The sequence below is a fragment of the Sipha flava genome, unplaced genomic scaffold (assembly GCF_003268045.1).
Source record: "Sipha flava isolate LNK unplaced genomic scaffold, YSA_version1 474_pilon_pilon, whole genome shotgun sequence".
NCBI lineage: Eukaryota > Metazoa > Arthropoda > Insecta > Hemiptera > Aphididae > Sipha > Sipha flava.
The window spans coordinates 102,069-125,054 of record NW_020273266.1 but is presented as its reverse complement, the minus strand read 5'-3'; the positions used below and the strand labels follow the sequence as shown (position 1 = coordinate 125,054).

Sequence of the window (22,986 nt, the reverse complement as noted above, 5' to 3'; positions counted from 1 at the left end):
GAGAGAGAGAGTGAGAGAGAAGAGGGAGATACTTTGAAAGTTCCGAGATTGGAAGTCGTCGGAGAAGGGAGACGATATTTTCATTGTAAATGATCGATAACGGTAGAAATGGAAATAAATTCTTACGTCATCGCGTCGACGACGGTCTCGCGTATGTGAGATACATGTGCACTCGTACGTTTTGCATAATTACACGATTTACACCGGCGTTGTAGTACATATAAGATCGCGGCGCGGAGAAAGTGTAAAATTCCTTCCGGATCTTCTGAAAATACACGTGCTCGACATATTACGACTTCGGTGTTATTACTACTACAACAACAACTACTATTACTACTACTACTACTACTACTACTACTACTAATATTATTACTATTATTGCTGTAGCTGTCTCGGAGACTTGAGCGACGGTCGCACGGTTAGTCTCGTCTCCGTCGTCCGATCGTCATGAGCGTAAACGCCGTACCGATGGCCGACAGGCCTTTTTGGACGGGCAGCTGCGACTGCGACGAGCACAACGACATGGACGTGTTCGCATTCGTGTTTTTCGCTTGTTGCCTCGAACTATTTTTGTACAAGTTTTTCTCCATTGAATCCCGACCGCATTACTAGGCGATCCTCTTAGTGTTCATTACGTGTACATACATAAGTTCGTTGTTCGCTGTTGTGTTATAACAATCATAGAATATATAACGAACCGTAGTAGTATTGCAACCGTGCGCGCGACGCCAACCATGCGGCTGTGAGTGTTTGTGACGCGCGACGCGTGCCGTTCGACAACGAGTCCTGCAGTGATGTTTATTTTATTTCCGTTTTTTTTTTCGTTTTTTTCAGAAACAAACTGCTGTACATCCAACAGCGGGATATTTTGAATAATAGATTAAAAGTGAAAGTGGCGTCCAAGGCGGAAGATGACCGTAAGTACCCGCAGCACGTGTTTATTTAAATAAATAATTTAGCCATTTCATTTATGCTTTTGCTCAAAATACCATATTGTTACGACATACAACTCGAAGTTACTCGTCGTTTTTTATGTTAAGCTCATGTTTTCTCGTCGTAACTTATATATAGAATTAATCACAGCGACTTGATATTTTCTCTGAACGCTAAAATTGCCATTTTATCGATGGTATCATTTTTAAAAGAGCACGACATTTTTTTATTTATTAATTTTTTTTTTCTTTTTTTGCTAAATATAGATATTTGAAGTACTCAAGTTTTCTTAGTTTTTTTTCGCAAATTGTTGGTAAAAGCTTTTTAAGTTCAACCAAAAATCTTGAATGTTTTATACAAATTTCCTCTTACATTTAATATAATTTTATAAAAAAAATCAAAAATCTTTAGTCTCAATTTTTTTTTATAAACCTTTGAATTTCAAATGTTAACAAAACTCAACCAAAATCACGAAAACCTGCATCACTTTCGTAGTTACAAAATCAAAATTATTTAAATTTTAACACTCAATGAATGTTCTAAACATAAAAATTTGACGAAATTCGTTAAACTATCAAAGTATTCTTATACATTTTGAATAAACAATATTAGATAATTCGTTGTCTAAAATATTGACTGTAGAAACTTGAAATAATAATGTAATATTTATATTATTATTAAATACGTGTTGTCATCATAAGTTAGGTTAGAAAAGAGGGTGTTAGGGGTGCCCGGAAATCCCTTGAAATATAATAAATAGGGCTCTAAAATTTAAATCTAAGGGTAAAGGGGCCGTATTTTAACGAATGTTGATCAAATTAAATGTAATTTATTATAAAATATTTTGTAAGAAATAAATAATGATTCGTAATAGAAAAAATAAAACTCAATTTTCTAAATGTTCGTGTAAAAACTTATTGTGTTAAAATAAAAACTACAATTGACTGCAAAATCACAAATCATAAATAATTGATAAATGAACGGAAAACATTTTTATTGGGATTAATATACCAAAATATTAAATAAAAAACCAAAGTTGTTTATTTAATTATTTATGAATTATAGTACATTAATTATACTTATACGTTTTGTTAATATAGTACTGTAATAAGCCCTTTGAGTGTACGACAGGGACCAAAAGTATTGTAAGCAACCCCTGAAATACTGGTATGTGTACTAGTATGGTTGTAGTTATAATTCGCACTGTTATTATAAAATTAATTTAAAAAACATTTAAAAGTTATAGACGACTTTTTAATTTGCTATTGTTGAAATCTGTTTAACCAACTTAATGATTGTTAATATTTGATTGTTCGAGATAATGTTGCATTCCGTTTGAATAGTACATCGCTGAATAATTATGCCGTTCACGTTTGGCCACGAACAAACAAATATAATACTATTACGATAGGTACCTTCGCAGTTTCTATTTTCATTTCGTTTTATAGAAGAGAAGTTTTTTGAAGTCCGCGATCATCTGGAACGGCTAGTGGAAGGGCTGGTGGACGGTTGTCTGGACGATGTATGCCTCACACCCCTGTCCACCCACCCACAATGTAAGTATAATTACACATCCAACACCGATTGTTCCGCGTACGAACTACGTTGATATGTATTTTATCTCTTTCCGCACAGACATGTCGATATGTTGGAAGTACCACGAACAACTGGCCACGACGCTGACGGCAGCCATACACTCCATCATAAACGGTTGGTATATATTGAACACACACACAAACACATATATTTATACTGCGCATCGTATCACGGATCGTTAAGATCTATTAAAATCGTATTTACTACATTGAAAAGTGACAAAAATTAACAGTTATATTTCAATCCAAACATTTTGACTTGCACGTGTACTACATTTTATTTTGTGTTCGGTCACTGCGTTGTTGCATCGAGAAAAATAAAAAATATTAATTCGAAAAAATGTTTCGAACGAATTTGCGGCTGGTGACCAGCCCCATATAGGTTATAGGTGCTGTGATGTATAAATCTGGATTAAATTTAATGTCGAGCAGGAATGATATTTGTTTAAAATTATACTCAACCGATCTAAAGAAAAATGTATCGTGTTGTTCAAACGTGGTGTAGTCATGTAGTTGTTGATATGTAACGGATGCAGTAATTAATAATTCGTTATGTTATTTTACTGATGTGAAAATTATTCCAATATTATTATGTGAAGTAAATGTCTATAAAAAATGAATAAATAGTTTGGGCTACACCACGAATTAATTACTAATTAACTGTACTAAAATAAAGTATAAAACAAAGCAAAAATTGACAATGTAGTATGGAATCAATGTTTTTTTTTTAATTTCCATCAAAAATTATATTAGTTTATAAGTAACCAGTTCGTGCAATCGAACAGCTTTACTTATTTTACTAGCTAGTGATAGTAGTAGGCTATAAAAATTAATATGACAATTAATTGTGGTATGAACATTGTTGTGACAATGAATAGTTTTTATCGACCGTCAAACCGTGACCAATGCTCAAACTGTAGGATATTCATAAGACCCAGTTGTACGAGTATCAATACGAAAATATAAAAAAGTAAAATACAAATAAATACAATTCAACAGGAACCGAAAACAGATTCTTTACTTTTTATCACATAGAGAAACATTTCATCATACATTTGATTGATATTTCAAAGTTGTACTGAAGTATCAATTAAATTTATTACTCGATTTTTATTGTAACACGCATGAATTAATAAATTAACAATTGTTAATTGCTCAAACGATATTGTCCTTGACCATACGATTTTTTTATAAGCATTTTAATTTTTTTGGAAAACCGTTTAAATTCAATTTTATTGCAGATATAATTTTTAACGGAAAATCAATACTTATAATGGTTAAAATATTTTCAACAATTAATTTATATGATTATTTTGTGTATTAAAAATTAAATGTACTATTTGTACTACTCGTATTTACAACATTGTTTCCGTCGTCTCATTATCGCTTTTATTTATTTTATTCGTTAAATCAACGGTTGATAATATTCAACGGTTGATAATATATTAGTAACATATATTTAATGAACATTTGGACATCCAGTGCAATTTGTTTAATATTTTGTATCATATTGTAGATGTATAGGGTTTAGATTGTAGGTATATTTTTCCAATTACATTAATATTTTTTTGTAATAATATTTTATTTGTATTTAATTTTTAGAATCCGACGAATTCAATGATATTCCTATGAAGTTAAATAACATTTTAAAAGAAGTGTCGAACGACGTAGAACATCTTCCAGAACTACTAGTCAGTATTGCTAATTTTAATATAATATTATTATACTATTATAGTTATTATATATATTGTTCTTAGACAGGTGCCTATTATGAGGCTATATAATTTTAAAAGATAATCCGAGTACGGAATTATTCGATTAATTTCATTCTAGATAACTATTTAGATATAATATAACATCGACAGTAAACGCATATTTTTCTAAATTTGTTTTGCTTTCCTTCAAATAATAACTAAATATAACTGGACAAGAATTTGCCGAATTCTGATAATAATTACTGTTCATTTATAACAATTGTAAACATCATTTTTATTGAAACCTATAATTATAAACATATATTGTGCCGCGCGTCCGCGCGTAATTCGTATGAATCTTACAATGGCGAATAAGCTTCAAACTACGCGAGGCTAATCTAGATAATTTTAAACTTTTAGTTTTTCATTTAGTTCAATCGATATAATACCATATGAAATGTTAATATTGTCTGTATAGAAATATAATATTGATTGACATTATAATTTTAAGGCCGCTCAGAAAAAGTGCGCTGTTCCATTGGCGGAAGATTTAAACGAAAAGAATTACGAAGATCTATTAGCCACCGCTATATTAAATAAGGTATATGATTTATATTTTCGTAACGAATTATTTCCATAGTATTAGTATTAAATATATTAAACAATGTACTGTAGAAACCCTTTTTCGTCCCAATAAGCTCATGTATGGCTTCCCGACAACATGTCCTTATTATAGTTTAGACGGTGGTTACTAGTCATTTAACCGTTTCACCAAGCTAATATAATACATATTACAATGTTTGTAAGTTTTAGATAGTGTTTTTTTTTTGGTTTTTCATATGTTTTATATTTTATTGTTAATTAATATTTCTCCCTCTTAGATAATCGCGAACAGCCAAACAAGAAAAAGGGCAATACCCAATGGGCGAACTCGATCGACTAAACATCTTTCAAAACAATCGGGTACGTAAAGTTTTGTTTCTGAAACGCTGTTACTGCGTGAAAGCTCGCGATACTAACACATAATATTTGATTGTATACGTTATTACGCCATGTAGATTTAAACGACGACACTTCCAAGTCGGGAAAAAGAGAAGATTCTTGGAGATCCCCTCGCGTGTCGTTGACTGTAAGTAAGACGCTAACACGTAGACATTTTCAATTGCTGCCATAAAAGAGTTTAGCACATAATAGAACATTGTAATATTACAGTTAATGTAAAATTTATTGTATCAGTGGCGTGACGAAGGACTTTATTTGAGGCACGTGCTCCAATTTAAAAGGGTGATGGGTGTCCCAGGGTTTGGAAAGCTTACGATTTTTGAATTGTGAAAGAGAGGATTTCAAAATTGGTTTTGAAGAGCCGTACACAATTTGGAAGATCATTTGATGTGTTAAAAAAATCATTGTTGTTTAAATAAACAAATATATTTTCTTCGATGAAAGTTAATTTATTATTATTGTTGTGAGTGCTAGATCCGACAGCATAAATTATTGAAACTCATTAGTAAATTAAGTTTACCACGGTACTGATACAGTATAGACTAGAGATGACGAATCCATGATATTAAATCGTTTTCACAAATCATACTGTTTTGTACGATTTTGTAATAATAATAATGAAAATAATGTAACGCCATTAATGGCTATATAATCGATGTCAGTATTTTAATATTATCTCATAGTGGTACGCTTATTTCGGGATAAAAAAAGAAAAACACATATATCTCATTCGGTACTTAAAACGATTCGCCATGTCTATGGGTACAGATTATAGTTGTGGACTTCATTATTTCGTTCACATGCTTGTGTGCATCCAGGTGACGGAGCTCACAGAAGAAGTGACAACGACCAGTTATAATACGTTCTCGGATATCGAAGGAGATTACGACGATGGATACAACGAAGGCGACGACGATGACGACGAGAGATCGCAATCAGCTATCGGGATGTTCATGTCGAACGCGAAACTGCTCCGAGGACACCACGTTCCGCTTCCCGAATTCGGATCTGATACCTTTGACGGTAAGTACGAAAACGCACGCACATACGTAATATCGGGCGCATATCAAAAGTTTAATTTCTGGGTAGGGAGAAAAGGGAAATTAAAATATACAAGTTTACCTTATCTGAATACCACGAATCATAAACTACCATGAAATATCTTCGATATAAAAATACACGTTTTTTGTATGATAATTCAATCAGCATTAAGGGGAAAAAGTATAAGCACTGTTGTTTTTTACCAACACAATTTATACTTTTACTTCGACGAAGGACCGCAGCCCTCTCACGACCCCTGTAAACACGCCTCCACGCGATGTGCATGTCTACGTGCAGCACGACCTCGACACGGAATCATCGTTCGTTTTCACCGTCGAATGTTTCTGTTGTACACGTGTATCGGTCTTAGTTCCTGTGCGTCTAAGTACGCCTTCCGACAAACGAATATTGTGCGGACAACACGTCACGTTTACGTATTCACTGCCCATGGGAAATCGCTAGTTATATTCGATCGGGGAGCAACTGCGTCAAAATTGTTTATACGAATAGCGATATAAACGTACCGTGCAGTATTGATCGTGACCCCGCGGAAACAAAACGCGGACGAACGGGCAGCTTAATATTACGTGTACATTTGACGTTTTTTTTTTTGGTAAAGTTTCCCACGCATGTTCGGCTGTAGTTATCGTTGCAGCCCATAGGCGCAACTAGGGGGGTGATTGAGGGTGCTATAGCACCCCCAGGCTCTAATTTAGCACCCCCCCGTCAAATAATTTATGATTGAAAAATTGTATGAAAAAATAGTGTTTTTCTTATTTCATACGTGTATAGGTATTTGTATTTGATGCTTTTATCAGAAAGATGAATTGTTCATGACTATTAGTTAAATACATCGTCAGAATTACTTGAAAAATATTTCACTAGTCATCGCAAGATAATACGAGTATAATTATTATATGTTGTATATTGTATAATATTTTTTTAATTTGTATATTTCTTAGTGCTGTATGACCTAAATAAAATTATATAATGAAATAAATAGGTATGTTACAATTTAGGCTTGTTAATATTTATAAATTAAAATATTAGTGTATGTGTGTTGTTATGATACATTTAATGATTAAATTGAGATAAGGTATTTGGAGGGGAGGGAGAGTTGGTGTAGCCACCCACGGGTTAGTGCGAGCTATGTAATTTCAGCACTCCCAATATTTGAGCGCTCTAGTTCCGTCTATGTTGCGGCCGGGCTAATACATGCCGATCCACCAATACGCGTTTTTTCAAACGTTCCGCTTGGCAAGTATGTTTTTCACCGTTCAGATGATCTCGTCGAGATTTGTGCGCGAATTGTATGATGATCGTATTCCTGAACTGGCCTCCCGATCGAATCGCGCGCAACTCGGCGTTCACGAAATGAAACGTCTTTATCGCGATATTGCACGTCACGTCGAGACTGTACTAATTACATCTGTGTACAGGCGCAACTAGGGGGGGCGCAGTAGAGTTTTTATCACCCCGGAGTAGCACTCCTGTTTTTTCAGATCTCTATAGTCTAATTGCAATATTTGGGTTCTAGTTGCACCCATGCACTTGTGGTAAATCGTCACCGAGTAAATATGCGCCCCCCCTTAAGGATAAATCGTTACTTACTGCGGTACATTACGTGTAAACATTATGTTGATCTTCCAGAGGGCAGCGTCGTCGACCCGGATGATCAAGGGATCAGCACCACGGTGGACTCGTGGGAAGACAATTGGTTGTTCCAAAAGAAAAGGGTCAGCCGTCCGTCCGGCTCTAACAATTATCATCACCATCCCGTGCCCGTGCCGATGCTAGTGCCGAACCCGTGCGAAGTGACCAGGCCTCTGATCGGAGATCGCGACGCCGACGAAACGTCTGAACTGTCCGACTACTCGAACTCCGCTCTGGACGAGCTACTCGAACTATGTAATTCACTCATTATCGATGTGCAATAATTGATATTACGTCCGATGGTCTGAACGGACCGCGTACGGTCGACAAATTGTAGTCGTTGTAAAAATAATCTATGAACACTTTTTGAATTTCCTACGGACTTATTGATAATTACTCGATTAGTTGTCGCGCGGGTACAATAGAAATAAATTAAATATTTTTTCTCCATACTTGTAATGTTTCAACTTGAAAAAATATTTCTTAACTCGTCAACCGCATTCGCACGTTTAGGGTCAAACGCGTTATACGACGTGACGACGTTAACATAACTTGACCGTGAATTGACAGTGAGACTACCCCTTGCTTGAATCAACTGGCATGTCTGCGTGATCCGATATACTCTTTTATATATATATATCGCTTCTCCGGTGGAACAACGACATAAGTGCAAATTTTTGACTTTTAGACATAAGTACGACAACAGTACAATAACATTTCATTTTATCGAATGGAATAATGACATAAGTATAATACCTATTATTGACCGCTAGAGAGCAGTTTCGTCATTGTTGAAAATACCGGTTTTTAATCACATATCCAATGGAACAATTACGTTTTCTGAAGAACAATTACATTTTCACTTACGCCGTTGTTCCACCGGAGAAGCGATATTATATTGCCGGTTTTTTTTTTATTTACTTGTTTCCGTGTTTGAACAGCCGATTTCGAGCCGGAGCAGCAGACCAGCAATATGCGTCCAACCACCGACCAATTGATTATGTTCGAGGGCCCCAGCAGCGAGGAGGACAATCCGTTGAACTGGGATCCGGTGGTGGAAGCTTGCAACAAGCACGTGGCGCTCTCCCAAGTCGATTCTGGTAGGCGAAACGTGTTCGATAAACATCTCTGTTTAAAAAGCGCGTTAATTGGTGACTGTTGATTTTACTGTAATGACCATTGGCGTTATCTGGAGTGGGAGGACGGACCTTTTCTCTCTAGATATCGGTGGAGAGGCAAAAGTACTGTTTTGTCCTCTTCCTATCTGTCTTCAGTTGAAATTCAAATTTATAACGCGAATCAAGTATGCGATCGTTTAATACTTTGAATCATGGCTGTATCTAGAAATTTTTTTCGGGAGGGGTTCAAAACATGTATATTGTAATTTTATTGAATTTAAATTTTAAATTTTGATATTTGGTTAAAAATAAGACAGAAAAAAATTTAATCTTCTTTTATTAAAATTAATACCATATTTTAATATGATATTATATTATAAAACTAAAAACAGTTAATGGTTAATTAGAGCTTAAGTCATTTTTGACTGAAAATATTTATGTTGGTATTGAAAAATAATTATTATTTTAAACATTCGTAAAATATCGAAGAAATTTCGGGAGGTGGGTGTGCAGACACCCTGGACCCCCCAGATACGGCTTTGCTTTGAACACAACGATATTCATGGTACAGTTAAATGTGATGGACCATAAATGAATGGACCATGGTCGGTAGTCATTGATCCATAATGTATTAAAATAAAAATGTTCAACATTCTGAAAACCGCAGCCCGATAGCGGATACCGTTGATACCACAATATGATATCGTACGGGTTTGGGAGGTGGGGGACCAGCGCTGGTTTTCCATGCTCTTGACCATTATATTTTAGATATTATATTAAAAAAACATAGGTACTTACGGTGTTACAATTGATTATGTAAAAATATAACAATAGGAATGCCGGTTAGCAATTGAAACCAGTGGAATATTGTTTTCAGTCCTGTAACAGCATGTAAGCAGTTATAAAGTCGGCTTAGAGCATTGTCTCAGGAGTCTTTTATAATATATTGTTAAACTTTTCGGTTGAACTTTCCTCCCTCTCATCCACCCATCACCCCGAAAATAATTTCCTCTGAGTTACACCACCGATAAAAAATTATACATATTTCCAATGCTGATTTCTGCAGGCCAGGGTTCCATGGACCACCAGAGAGATTTTGACAACAGCTCACTAGAAGTTCACGAGAGACCGGTGCCCAGGCCCAGGTAATTCATGTCACACGCGCAAACCACGCGTTAATCGAATTTGAAAAATTAAACTGTACGTTCGTCGTTTGTACCGCGTAGGACCAGTTGGACGTCGAACGCCACTGACAGCGAGATCAATTCGACGTCTTCCGAGGAAGTGGTATTGCCGCCAGTAATCGTACGTAAAGATGAATCGTTGCCTCCCAGGCCAGGTAAGTGCGGTGAAAAAGTTATAAATTTTATAAAATTGTCCCCTCATGGCCGAGGCCAAACTATGGCCTTCACACGTTACGCGATTATTCTGACTCGAGATTTTCATCCTAGGCTAGGTACACATGAAGAGCGTTTTTTTACTCATTGTTCACATTTGTAAGATATTTGTAAGCCATTCACAGTAATACGCAGTATAAAATATTGTGACGACTAAAGTCAATCCACCAATATTCGAACTTGATAATCATTCGTGATTAAAAATATACGCGTCTAACGTATCATGCTGTTTTCTCGAAAACGGTGAAAAAATGAAATTAAAAACATTGAAATTCAAGCTTAAATATAGAGTTCAGAAAAAGTGAATGAATATTTGTAGTAAAGCGATGGCGGAATTCGAATTAATTTTGGCGACGAAAGTATTACGTTTATATGTGTTCCATCCGTGCGATATATAAACGTAAGACAACATTTTCGTTTTATAAATTACCAGTGATCTGCTTCGGTCGATGTGTCCATACTATCAGTTGTTAAATTGTTGTAGCGCACGAACGTAAAAATAATTGTCGAGGCCTCACGATGCTAAATAAGCAAAAAAAATATTATTTCAATTATTATTCATTTTTCCATTATGCTTCGGTGACGGCTGCTCGTATTTTTCTTGGTGTGTAATCGTGAAGACGATACCGTCGCTGACCCCTGACATGAGATTCGCGAACACTCGGGGGGTCACGGACCACAGGTTAAGAACATATAGAGTTCTTAATTCTGCGTATTAGTAGAATGGCCAATTGGTTTTGAAGTCGTTTTTTCGTCTGCTGCAGGGACGATAGCGGAACGAGAACATCTGAAATGGGAAAAAGCTACACCACTGACGAACAACCCGTACTCCGCGGAGAACATTGAGAAGCGCAAGTACAAGTCGATGTTCGGCAGCCGGAGCAGTAGCGAGGCGTCGCTGCAGTGAGTACTTGTTTACTGTAGAACTATTCCTTTTGAAGCGCAATCAGATGGAAAACCGATCTTACAACATTATGTTATTAAATATTATCCCTTAATCAATTACCATTCAAATTAACGGGAAATAAGTAAATTGTTATTGTCACGAGTTTCTGTTCAAATCACTTGAATAATGAAATTGTCGTTCGACAAATTAAATGTCTGTTATTGCGTTGATAAGTAAAAAAAACAAAAATAAATTAACTTTTTAATATGTCTATACATTCGGACGAGGAGGCATTTGCACGTACACAATCATTCAATACAAACTTATAAAAATTAACGTATAACTTACAAATAAACACACACACACACATACATTACGAGGATTGCGTCGTGTTAGTGTTTTGTTAGATAGTTGTAACGAACGCAATATAATTTTTTATATTTTATTCTTTCATTTCGCGATGATGGTATTTTGTTTAAGGAACTTGAGCAACGGACACGATACGTCTGTCCCATTGAAAATAATTTGCAGCCCGTCGTTACCAGACACGCAACGGTAATTCTTTCGTATTCACGTCTTTTACTTCAATCGAGTAACCGAAATAACATTATTGTGTCAATGATTTTTTTTTTTTATTGTTCAGGTACGGTCGAGACTACTACATTAATCGGTCCGGGGAGTCCAAAGCCGAACAAAAACAGGTTAGTGTTCACGACGACTTCGGTACTTTGGAAAAATCAATAGTATACGGAACTTTGCCCAGAACCGTGTTTAGGAATCCAAAAAGCACACAAAATTTTATTAAAAATCCTATTTATTCCGAAGACAAGTAGAGTCGTAGCTGCCTACCACCGTGCCATAAAATAAAATAATACGATCAACTCTATTTCTTCACACGAAACAACCAATTATTCTTATTGAATATACTATGATAGTTACCACTATATACTTATGTATAAGATATATTTAGTTTAATCTTTTTGGAGGGGGGAGGTTCACGGTTTTATGTGATATTTTTCGTACGAAATCGAAATAATAGTTACCATATATTGTTGTGTTACATGAAAATAAAATTTATCGTCTACCAGAACTTGTTTTTATTTGTTTGTCTTCGGAGAGTATTGCACATTTTCCATTGGAGAACTTTAGCGGAAACCGCCGGCAGAGCAATTTCGTAGCTTTAAGTGTATTCGCTAAAACAATATTTTGGTACATGAGACAGCTATTGGTTTCGAGAATTCATCGCGCATATTTTTAATGCTATAGTGAAGTTGGCCAGGGAATTTGTGTAGGAAATTTAAACAGCTGTTAAGAAAAACGGTGGACTAGTGTTTTCAACCACTACGTTATCGATCATGTAGACGAAAGGATTAACGAAAAAACGGTTTGGTTTTGATTAGGCGTAGAAAAAAAAAAAAGAAATTAAAATCAAAACAAATTAAATTTCTTCAAATTTTGTAACGACATTTGATCGCACTGCAGCGTATAATGATTGTGAATAATGTGATTAATTATGTTCACGGCGTGACATTAACTAGACCACGCCCACGTTCCTAACTCCATCTTCCGTGTTCGGTACTCGGGATGACGCACTACAACGACGCCGAACTCGGATTTATTCCGAAATCTGAAATCGTCATCCTACCGCTCGGCCACACAAACTTTATGATTAACTTCTCGGGCACCGATTGCGTACACAACACTTCGTCTGACCCGGTCAAACCTTTAACCTCCGGTACTCGCTTACACCCGTTTAAGGTGCGGTGTCCAATGCGCGACAGGTCGCGCTCTATCGTTTATTTGGGTTTCCCATTGACTGGTGTCCTATCCCCGCGACTGCAATGCACGACTGATAATTTGTCGTCACGACGAGAGCAATGTAACACGACCGGTCGCTCACATCAATATGTCGGCAATAGTATTTTCATCACAAGAAGATAAACTTTTTATCGAATCCGCGCGCGTAAATATCCGGAGTTATAAGACATTTGACACATGCAGTATAAAAATGTATTAATCAAAGATAAAAAATGAAAATATATTTTTGGTTTAAAAATAAGGAATCAATTGGTTCCCTTTTTTTAGGCATAAAATACGAAAATAATCGTTCATTCTCTTCCGATTCATCTTCTAGTAAGTTTGGAATTAGTTTATTATTATTTAAAACGTACAGCAACTCATTATCAGACATGTTGGTACCGTTGTACGTCACTCTTCAACAGACATCGGCGTACAACTGACAAAATTTAGAACCGAGTAGCTACGATCGGTCGCGTATTGGACACCGTACCTTTAAGAACAGTTGATCAAATGATCTATGAGTTCGACGTCACCGACACGCGCTGCACTCGGACCGTGTCCGAGTGAGCGCGGTCGCGACGAAATCCTATCGAGTCAGTGGCGTATGTATAGGTTTTCATTTCGGAGGGGGCCGATTATGTATTTGATTTTTGGGTGGAAAGGAAGGAGCAAGCACGCTTGGGAAAAAAATTTCTTTAACACTATAAGACTTCTCGACTGTCTTTACACCATCAGAGAAATAAGAAACTCAATTTCTTTCATGATTTATTATTTTTAAAAGTATAAAAACTACATTGTAATAAACGAATTTTTTATTAGAGTCACTAAAAATTCACCACATATTTTCTCAAAAGAACAAACATATTTTATAAGTATAAAATTTTAAATCATCGCGTAAGCAACATTCTCAGTGTCGCGAAACAAATTTTCGAAAATCCCCAGCATTAAGACATATCCATGTTAAAAATAACAATCTTTAACAACGGTGTTTATCATTTCGGAGAGGACCCCCCCCCCATAAATACGCCACTGTATCGGGTACTCGTCGGCCGTCGGAGCCCAAACTCTGGACGAGTACGCGAGCAACGTTCCCGGATAAGATTGATACGCGATCTACCGCGTCGGTCGCGGATCGATAGTAACAATGATAGAAATCGTAATCGCAACGCGTACACAATCGATGTAATGACGGTGAAACACGCGGGCGACGTGCGTGCGTGTGTGTTTACGGCAGACGAAGGTGACGACCAGACTGGTGGTGCAGATCGGCGGCGTCGCGGACCACGCGGAACGGCGGCACACCGAGAGCGGTGCTGACGGACCGGGGACGGCGGTCGTCGGTCAGCCGGCGGCGGCCAGCAACACGGCGCGCGACAAACTGGTTCGGGTGTGCTCGTGGTCGGACAGGCGGGACAGCGACGGCGGCGGTGCGGGTGGACGCGGCGGCCCCAGGAGTTCGGTGGTCGAGTCCGCGGACGACGTGCACATGCCTTCGGTCAAAGAACTGGCCAAACAGTTTTCGTCCAACGTGAGTGTTGAAACCATTGCAACGATAATACGAGTAGTTGTACAAAATATCCGCACAAAACGGTTCCGACCTTTGCGGCGCGGCGCGCACCGCTTACGCGTTTCGAACATTTCCACGTGACTACCGGTCGAGCGAAAAACTTTTCTTTTGTGTTATCCGTAAAAAAAAAAAAAAATAAATAAATAAAATAAAATGTACACGTGCTGTTGTATATTTGTTGCATTGCACTCGTACTCATGTGACGATCATGAATCATGGTTCATGATCAATCATGATTATGGACTATGATGAATAGTGTACGGATTTCGGAGGCATTTGCTGTGTTCTTCCATTGACTTAAAAAGAAGCAATGTTAGCTATTGATTCGATTTCTTACTGCATAAAATCAAATGCACGGCATTTTATTTTGTTTTATTTCGCTTTTTCGTTTTTTTAATGCTTTTTTTTTTTTTGCTTTTAAGTAACGTTTTGAAACATTTCTTCAAACGTATTCTAAGCGTATTTATTTTCAATTGACTTTGTTTTGCTATGTTTAATTTAATAAAACGATTTATTCGTTATATATAGTTCAGTATAACTGTTCAACGAACCGTGTAAATTTATCAGCTTACCATTTACTATATGATATATAGTAGATTAATTTAACAATTAACATGAAAATATTATCTTACCTTGGATATTATTTACTCAAAATTACAGTTAAGTTTTTGTTACCGATTGTCACTTACAAAATGACAAAAATTATTGATTTTAGTGTTCGTCTTCATAATATTGTAAAATAATTCGATGAAAATGTTTATTTTTTTTAAATTCATTTTTGATGCTTTTTTATGTCTTGCATTTTTGCAGAATTTTATTGCTTTATTTTAAGTGATTTCTTTTTAGTTTTGTATGGCTTCGAAATCCGTATTCTACTGACAAATTATTAAAATTATTATTTAATGAGACGGTCGTCACAACTTTGTAGTACACGAAAAAAAAATAAAATAATGTTAAGTAATTAATAATAAACATTTAATTGATTATTATTAAATAATTATAATACTTACTCGTAAAATGTGATAGAAATAGAACATAAATGTTTTAATATTATAAATACATTTCATTAACTACCTAATTTTATCATACGTACTGCGTCATCTGTATATCGAGAGTGTGCAGATTCATAAAACAATTCAAAATGTCAATCCCGTGTAAAAATTAACTCCTAAACATTTTTATTCTGACGCATTAGAATAAAATGTTATTCGTTTTAGAAAACGTTAAAAATTACGTCCCTGTGGAAACAAAAATTCGACCCACCGATATCTCGATTGATAAATTAGAATTTTCATCCAAGTTCTTGAATATCATCACAACTCGACTGTAACACCAAACTAATTGACTGGTCTTATGGTTCAAGATTTACAGGTTATACTTTTACGGGTCAATACGCTCTTTTATGTAATATATATAATGCACGTATGGGCACTACTGCAACGTTATACTTTTAAAATACTGTCATCTACTCGATGTTAATTATTGTTCATTACGTAGCTTGATCTTTTATCGCACACCACTATGAAGAATACCCTTTTACAAAACTGGTACATACGTTGCGCAACCGGTCTAAAAACACCAAGTCCGTTGGGTAGCTATAGACCAAAATTTGCACAGAGGTACTTTTCATAATATTATTGTCATGTCATCCGGGTTTCTAAAACATATCTCTGACCACGTAATAATATTGTATAATAGTAATAATAATAATAATAATAATTCGTCTACGATTGCTTTTTTTTTTTTTTAGAACGTGGACAAAACGAAGAACCTGAACCGTCAAGTAAGTAGACAACCAAGTTCTTTCGCTCCGAAGGTGTATCGCCTCCAAACGAGGTTCGATTATTTGCATGTGTGCTGAATTATATGCGTGGTGACGGAAACAACTACGTTCGCGATGTACTATTCGTATGTGTTATGATTATTGGTGTTTGGTTGTTGTAATATAATAACAGTAGCTTATTTCATTGTTTGTACATTTTTATCTTCCAATAACTTGCCTCAAAAAAATATGTATATATATATATATATATATTACACATTTTGTCAACGGCTGCAAGTAGTTTGCATTTTATTGCAGTCCGAGCAATGCACCGCTTTAACCGATCATTGCTATTGCTTTTGATTGCTGTTGGTGTTGCATGTACCGCGGGAACCGATACTGTTCAGTACAAATAAATTTCAAAATAATTCAGAAATATCTGTTGAAAATATATTGCACGGCGTATCGTGTATGTGATCAATTGACTCCCGACTGCTGAACGTGGAAAATAAAAACCACCGATAAATCGCGACACGACATCAAATATAACTGAGCGTTCGAATACGATACAACCTACGGTTATGGTAGACAGTTCAGTATTAGGGAGGGGTAAGGGGTTAAAAACGAGCCATGAATGAAAGTTAATAATTTATTAGTTAATATAATTATGTTTACGTGTAAACACTTAAAGTCAACAACTTTTGATTTCGAGAGATTTGGCGGTGGTCAATCGGCTGCAGCGTATACTGCCGAATAAATACGTTACTATTTCTAGCGAATGAAAATGATAAATACGCCAGGACTTATAAGAAAGCGAAGTCAACGTTCTTTCTCATGATCTCGGCTTCTTACCGCGTTGAGAACACGTACATTTGTGTGGCAGAACTTCTGTGTTTTGTTTTTTGAGTTTTAATCGGTTCAATACGAATAACCCTATGGTATGATGGCAGAAGCTGATATGTACATTTTTTAAACTTTCGGAAAAACGAGTTTAAAGGTTTAGAATGGAATGTAAAATAAAATTTGGTATGAAATGCATTAATTCTTTTATAATTTTAATAAATAACCTTAACACATAAAAGACATATCATACTTGGCCACCATTTGAAACATATTATTTATCAACTATTTACATGATAATCCAAAAAACAACAAAAAATGACATATCCAGCTCCTGCCATCATACCAAAGAACTACAAATAAACCAGGTAAAATAACACCGTCAATACGAAGACTTTCCCGTGTGATCGGACACGTACCGAAAATGTCGAAACTGCTTTCATCTTAAAAAATTGGATAAAACCTGTGAGTCACTCTAAGTAACAGTACACGCATGTCGAAAATAATAATCTAACATCGTGTTGCATGTAATATGCTTTATACGATTTTGAGCGTACATAATATCTATGTATAATAAATAATATGTTTACTGCATGTACTAATGTATAATTTACAGCGATGTTGTGTTGTGTAACCGATTTAAATATTCGGCACTGCTTTTAGTATTCGGCAACCGTGTCCTCTAGGTTCTGGTGTAAATGTCAGAATTATAACAACAAACCCGTCGTGTAACTCAAGATCACGTGTAAGTTTTGATACTAAAAAAAAAAAAATCGAAAACCCATCAACAACCGTATACCGCGTATAGGTATATTCGAAGAGAATTATTGTAAAATAATTGTGAATTATTCCGATCAATCAATGACCGATCGTTAAAAAAGAAAACGTTACAGCGTGAAAAAATCAAAATCGTGCGTCACGCTAATTGTCAAATGCCGTGTGTTCGAACGATACAATTGCACTTTGGTTTTCGCAATGAATTCAGAAATTATGTTCGACGACGAGTGTCTACTTTCCGTCGCTCCCCGTGAATTTCCCAAATAGTCGCTACGACGCGTATCGTAACCACGTACCAATCTGAATTGACAACTAATTACACTCGTATTATTGATCGTTACACCGGTTTTGTTCGTTTTGGTCGGTTTTCCGCTGATGGCGTAAAGTTTTCCCACGCGCAAACGGTGAAACGCTTATTCAATTATTCATAATTTATCGTAATCTAATTTTTTTTTATTAATATTTCGTACAAATATTTACTTCTTATCACTTATTTTTGTTATTTTATATATATCATTTAAAAATTGAACGATTGTTTTTGTTGTACTATTCAATGTAACTGTACGTGGCTTTTTAAAAAATATATAAAGAGTTAAAAAAGTTAATACAATTGAAAAGTGTTTTTGTAACATCAACGGATGACGCATGAATTCAGAAAGAGATTCGGAACAAAATTAAAATATACTCAACACGTGAATTCGGGAGAGTCCATATGAAATTCTACCAAAGCCGTGTAAGGAAAATGTGTAAATTGTAAACGTAGGAACCGTACGTACTTATGAAGGGTGCTTATGGGATCGCAAATATTGCACCGAATCACGTCTGTTAGATTGCACGTTTGATCACAAAATTTCACATCGTTGAATTTACATGAGATGTTCGAACGGCTTGAAAACGTCTCCGCGGGAATAGGGAGAGGGTGAAAAGACGATCACTCCCGGGGTAAAGAAACATACGTGTTGCTGTTTTTACAAACGGTTTTTCAACGTTTGTCATCAGGTTCATAGCTTGACGGCCAGGAGTCTCAGTCGGGAGTACAGGGAAGGGCTGGGATTGAAGGTGCGCGAAAAAAACGGACACGCCATTCAGGACTCGGACGACAGCGGAAACGGATCGGTCAGGTCCGAAGACACTACCACCGCGGCGAAGGTCGTCATCAGCCACCCGCAGGCCTCATGAAAGGACTATTAAATAAATATTGTATAATCTATTATAGGCATAGTTTATATACTATCAATATAAATATATTTAATGCTGAGTAATCGGTAAATAATCGTCTATTATATCATGTCGTATAATTGTATCGAGGATTTTATTGTAACGGTTGTTATATTATTATCGAGTAATAATATTTATCGAACGGTTATTTTTTGAATAAAATATACGTATAATGCATATGCATATGTATTCAAGTGCATCTGTTAAATTTAAATTTTTTTGTAACAGTACACGTGGACGTGCATACTATAACGCTGTATCGTACAAAATTAATTTTACAAAATCAATATCCCTGTACACGGTTTTTGCGTATAATTAGATAATGTTATAGAGATTCACTTTGTTATTATTGTTATTTGTAATTTTTATGAAACTATATTAAATTATATTACATACATATATTTATATTATAAATTGTTTGAGAAAATTAAATAAAAATAAAAAATCGACAGATGTTTAAGCTGTGCGCTGTTCTTTTTTGTTTCATTGATTTTATCTGCGATTTATGTTCTATCTCTACGTCCGCCTTCACGATTTCAACAGAAAGAATCGCTCCGATCAACAAGAAGTGGAGGATTGATTTCAGACAGGAAATATTGTCCAATTGGTACCATTGGCGCCTAACCCCATATTCAAGGTGGGTGGATGCCCTATCTCTTAATAATATTTCAGTGGTAGGTGTCATTATAGTTATGATGAACTGTAAATAAACACGGCTGGTTATCAACTCGTTGGTACGCACTGCCCCATAAATAAATCCACGTGTCTTATTTATTTACAATATAGATTTTACATATATATAAAAATGGATTTCTGTCTGTTTGTTTGTCCTTTTTGTATTCTTAAACGGCTTGACCGATTGCGACGAAATTTGGCACAGAGACAGATTAGGGCAGAAGATAGGCTAAATTAAAAACTGTTAGGCCCAAGCACGGGAAGTGCTCAAACAGACGTTTTAAGATTTACAATGGAAACTTTTGTTTACAAATGGTTTATAGTTGCTATTAGTTTCAATATTAATAATAATTAGTATGAAAGAAATTAATAAAAATGCATAGTCGGACGAAATGACGAAAAGGACGAGGAGTCGAAAAATTCAAAATCCATCTCAAAATGCCAATCAATAAATAAAATAAAAATATAAAACATAAGTTAAAACACAGTAAACGAGTAAACGACTCAAGACGTAATCAATTGAATAAAACAAAAGCACAATAATTAATATTTTGCATTGTACGCATGCGCGAAACAATTGAATGAACGTATAACTAGCAACAGAGAATTATTATTTCCAACAAGTTGATAACATGTTGCAGCACTGATGGAACAGAAAACATTTTGTTAGATATTTTAAATTTGCTGAAAGTTTGCAATACTATACTGGAACAAACCTAGTATCCTTAAATTTGTTTTTATTATTTGTTTCCATGACACGTGCCTCTATGGCATTAAAAGTTTTACCGATATTTTGTGTTTTTTTTTTTTTTTTTGTTATAATAACGACATTTATAAGCAGTTATGACTCAAAAAAAAAAAAGAAAAAGATCGATCAGTAGTTCCATTGCTAGCATTACAGGTAACGAATTTAATACACAGTTTGAGACATATATAAGGTAGTATTTTTAACGGGCTATAAGTGCACGGGTTCAGCTAGTCTAATAATGTTGTTCATGTAATAAACTCAATAAAATATTAATGGGCCCTAAATCTGATGGTGCGACGGTGATCAAGTCTTATTTTGTTTTATGAGTACACGCCTTACCTGTGTCGTTTAGTTTAACGCTAACTGTAACAATAAGTATCATCGAAACGAATATAATCTGAATGATAATAAGAACTATGACTCGAGGGATCATCTGTCTATGCTCCAAAATAAAAAATGTTAGCCAATTTGTATGTGTATACGATTGGAAGATATCACAAACAATTTTTTAATTGCAAAGTTGTGTGTATTAAAGAACACAATGTCAATAGCATTGGTAGATTAAAAATTGAATCGGAATATTGTGGGAGAGCTTAAAACAAAAATTTAAAAAAATTGCCAATTTCTGAAAGCAAAATATTCTACATAATTTAATGCTCGATCGAACAGATTAATTTGAATAGAAACTATGTAAGCTAGTTTTAAAAGTCATTAAAAATCAATAAATGCTTAAAAGACCACGAGTCGAGATCCATGTAGGACCGAAGCTGATGTGCACAATCATAACAGAAGTAATTATAAATAATAAAACAATATAATTTTTGTACAAAAAGAGTGATTTATTAACACAATGTATAAATGTATATCAATACTTAATAGTAAAGTTCAAGGTATATAAATTACAATATATATATAGGTTATAGGGTTTCTTTTTATATTGACCAATGGGTCCGTTATAAAAAACGCGTAAAAAAAGAAAAAGTTAGAACACTTTTTAACAGTGATTAACGTTCATTATAATGGTAGCAAGAGCCAACGGGCAAAAAAATTGTGAACGACAAAAATCGTTAGTATATGAAATGCAACTAAATACAAATTTCTGTAAACCATGGCATCTAGAAAATAAATGTTTTAAAACATGATATTAATTATAATATTGATTTGATATAGTGAATACAAAAAAGCTAAAGTATTGTGATCAATTGCAAAATAGAGTGTCATTGGCATGCATGCAAAAACAAGGGTGTGCAAGTTATCCTACAGTATTCAGCAGGATTTGAGAAAAATTAGAAAGCGCCTGTTAACTACTGCACAATGAAGTGGCTGTTGATATCTTCAAATCTGCAAATGTATTCCGTGTGGACAGCGAAAAATCCGTTCACTGTTTTCGATATTGTTTCTTCACATAAAAAATTAAATAAAAAAAAAAAAAAATAGCATTAAAGAAGTTCATATAATCACATCTGAAATGTTGTAAAAGTTTAACCAGTAACAAGGCGTAATCAATACGGTTAGAATTAGACGCGGAAAAAATATAATGTAAAAAACTTATTTGGGTCTTAGTTATGAAAGGGGAAGTTCTTGGTAATAAGTTACGCGAGAGTTTCAAACATCGTTTTGGTAATGTGACCGGCATCATAATATGGCTTCATGTTGGCCACGACCAACCGGACTATTCTCTTGAAGGATAGTGATTGTTCTTGGGATTCGGAGAGCTTGAATCCAAGTTGTGTTCCGGTGGTCTTTTGGAAGTACCGGTCGAGCATTTCGTCCACACGGATGTGTACTTCTTCCGGCAACTCCTTCAACTGCCTGCGAAATTCATGTTTTGGCAACGTGAGCACTGATCACCGGGACGGCCACCACAGCGCCGACGGTGTGTTTCGCATTGAGGTCGGATCGATGCAAGCGATAGGAATCACCGATCCCTGACGGATGCCTGTACGTCTATACTTATCGACAGCAATGGCGAATATTTTGTTTTCGTCGAACGAATCTGCAAAAACGTTTGCTATTATTGAATACGTGACGAACGGTTTACAACGATGCGCAGACAATTCGAAACAAAAAATCTGTTTGTGGTGTCTACGGTTGTATTCGATTCAAACGGTTCGAACACATTTTTTGTTACGAGTGGACTGTTACAATTACCGAAGTTGGTGAGCGTTGCGAGGATCGCATCTTCATTGGTCACGAATAACAGGAGGAACATTAAGTTCACCAGAATTCTTTTCAGCGATAGTTGTCGAGGAATAATCACTGGATATTTCAATGTCCATC

The 22,986-nt window shown here is 35.4% G+C and overlaps 1 protein-coding gene across 2 annotated transcripts in view; it reads left to right on the top strand.

The window, feature by feature from the left end:
• LOC112689843 overlaps nt 1–19,677 on the top strand; it is a 61,321-nt gene extending 41,644 nt beyond the window's left edge. The window contains exons 1-19 of one of the 2 annotated variants that reach the window (XM_025563712.1): nt 411–742; nt 835–917; nt 2,382–2,489; nt 2,569–2,643; nt 4,131–4,219; nt 4,734–4,823; nt 5,104–5,185; nt 5,281–5,351; nt 6,043–6,247; nt 7,916–8,173; nt 8,860–9,018; nt 10,103–10,181; nt 10,263–10,375; nt 11,198–11,336; nt 11,800–11,874; nt 11,963–12,020; nt 14,354–14,647; nt 16,437–16,469; nt 19,065–19,677. In XM_025563712.1, coding sequence (XP_025419497.1) covers nt 735–742; nt 835–917; nt 2,382–2,489; nt 2,569–2,643; nt 4,131–4,219; nt 4,734–4,823; nt 5,104–5,185; nt 5,281–5,351; nt 6,043–6,247; nt 7,916–8,173; nt 8,860–9,018; nt 10,103–10,181; nt 10,263–10,375; nt 11,198–11,336; nt 11,800–11,874; nt 11,963–12,020; nt 14,354–14,647; nt 16,437–16,469; nt 19,065–19,244 — 2,199 coding nt within the window. In that variant the 5' untranslated portion in view covers nt 411–734 and the 3' untranslated portion in view covers nt 19,245–19,677. Of the gene's footprint in view, nt 1–410; nt 743–834; nt 918–2,381; nt 2,490–2,568; nt 2,644–4,130; nt 4,220–4,733; nt 4,824–5,103; nt 5,186–5,280; nt 5,352–6,042; nt 6,248–7,915; nt 8,174–8,859; nt 9,019–10,102; nt 10,182–10,262; nt 10,376–11,197; nt 11,337–11,799; nt 11,875–11,962; nt 12,021–14,353; nt 14,648–16,436; nt 16,470–19,064 lie in introns of those variants that run through there. The other variant, XM_025563711.1, reaches the window with a different exon arrangement.
• The last annotated feature ends 3,309 nt before the right edge of the window (nt 19,678–22,986 follow it).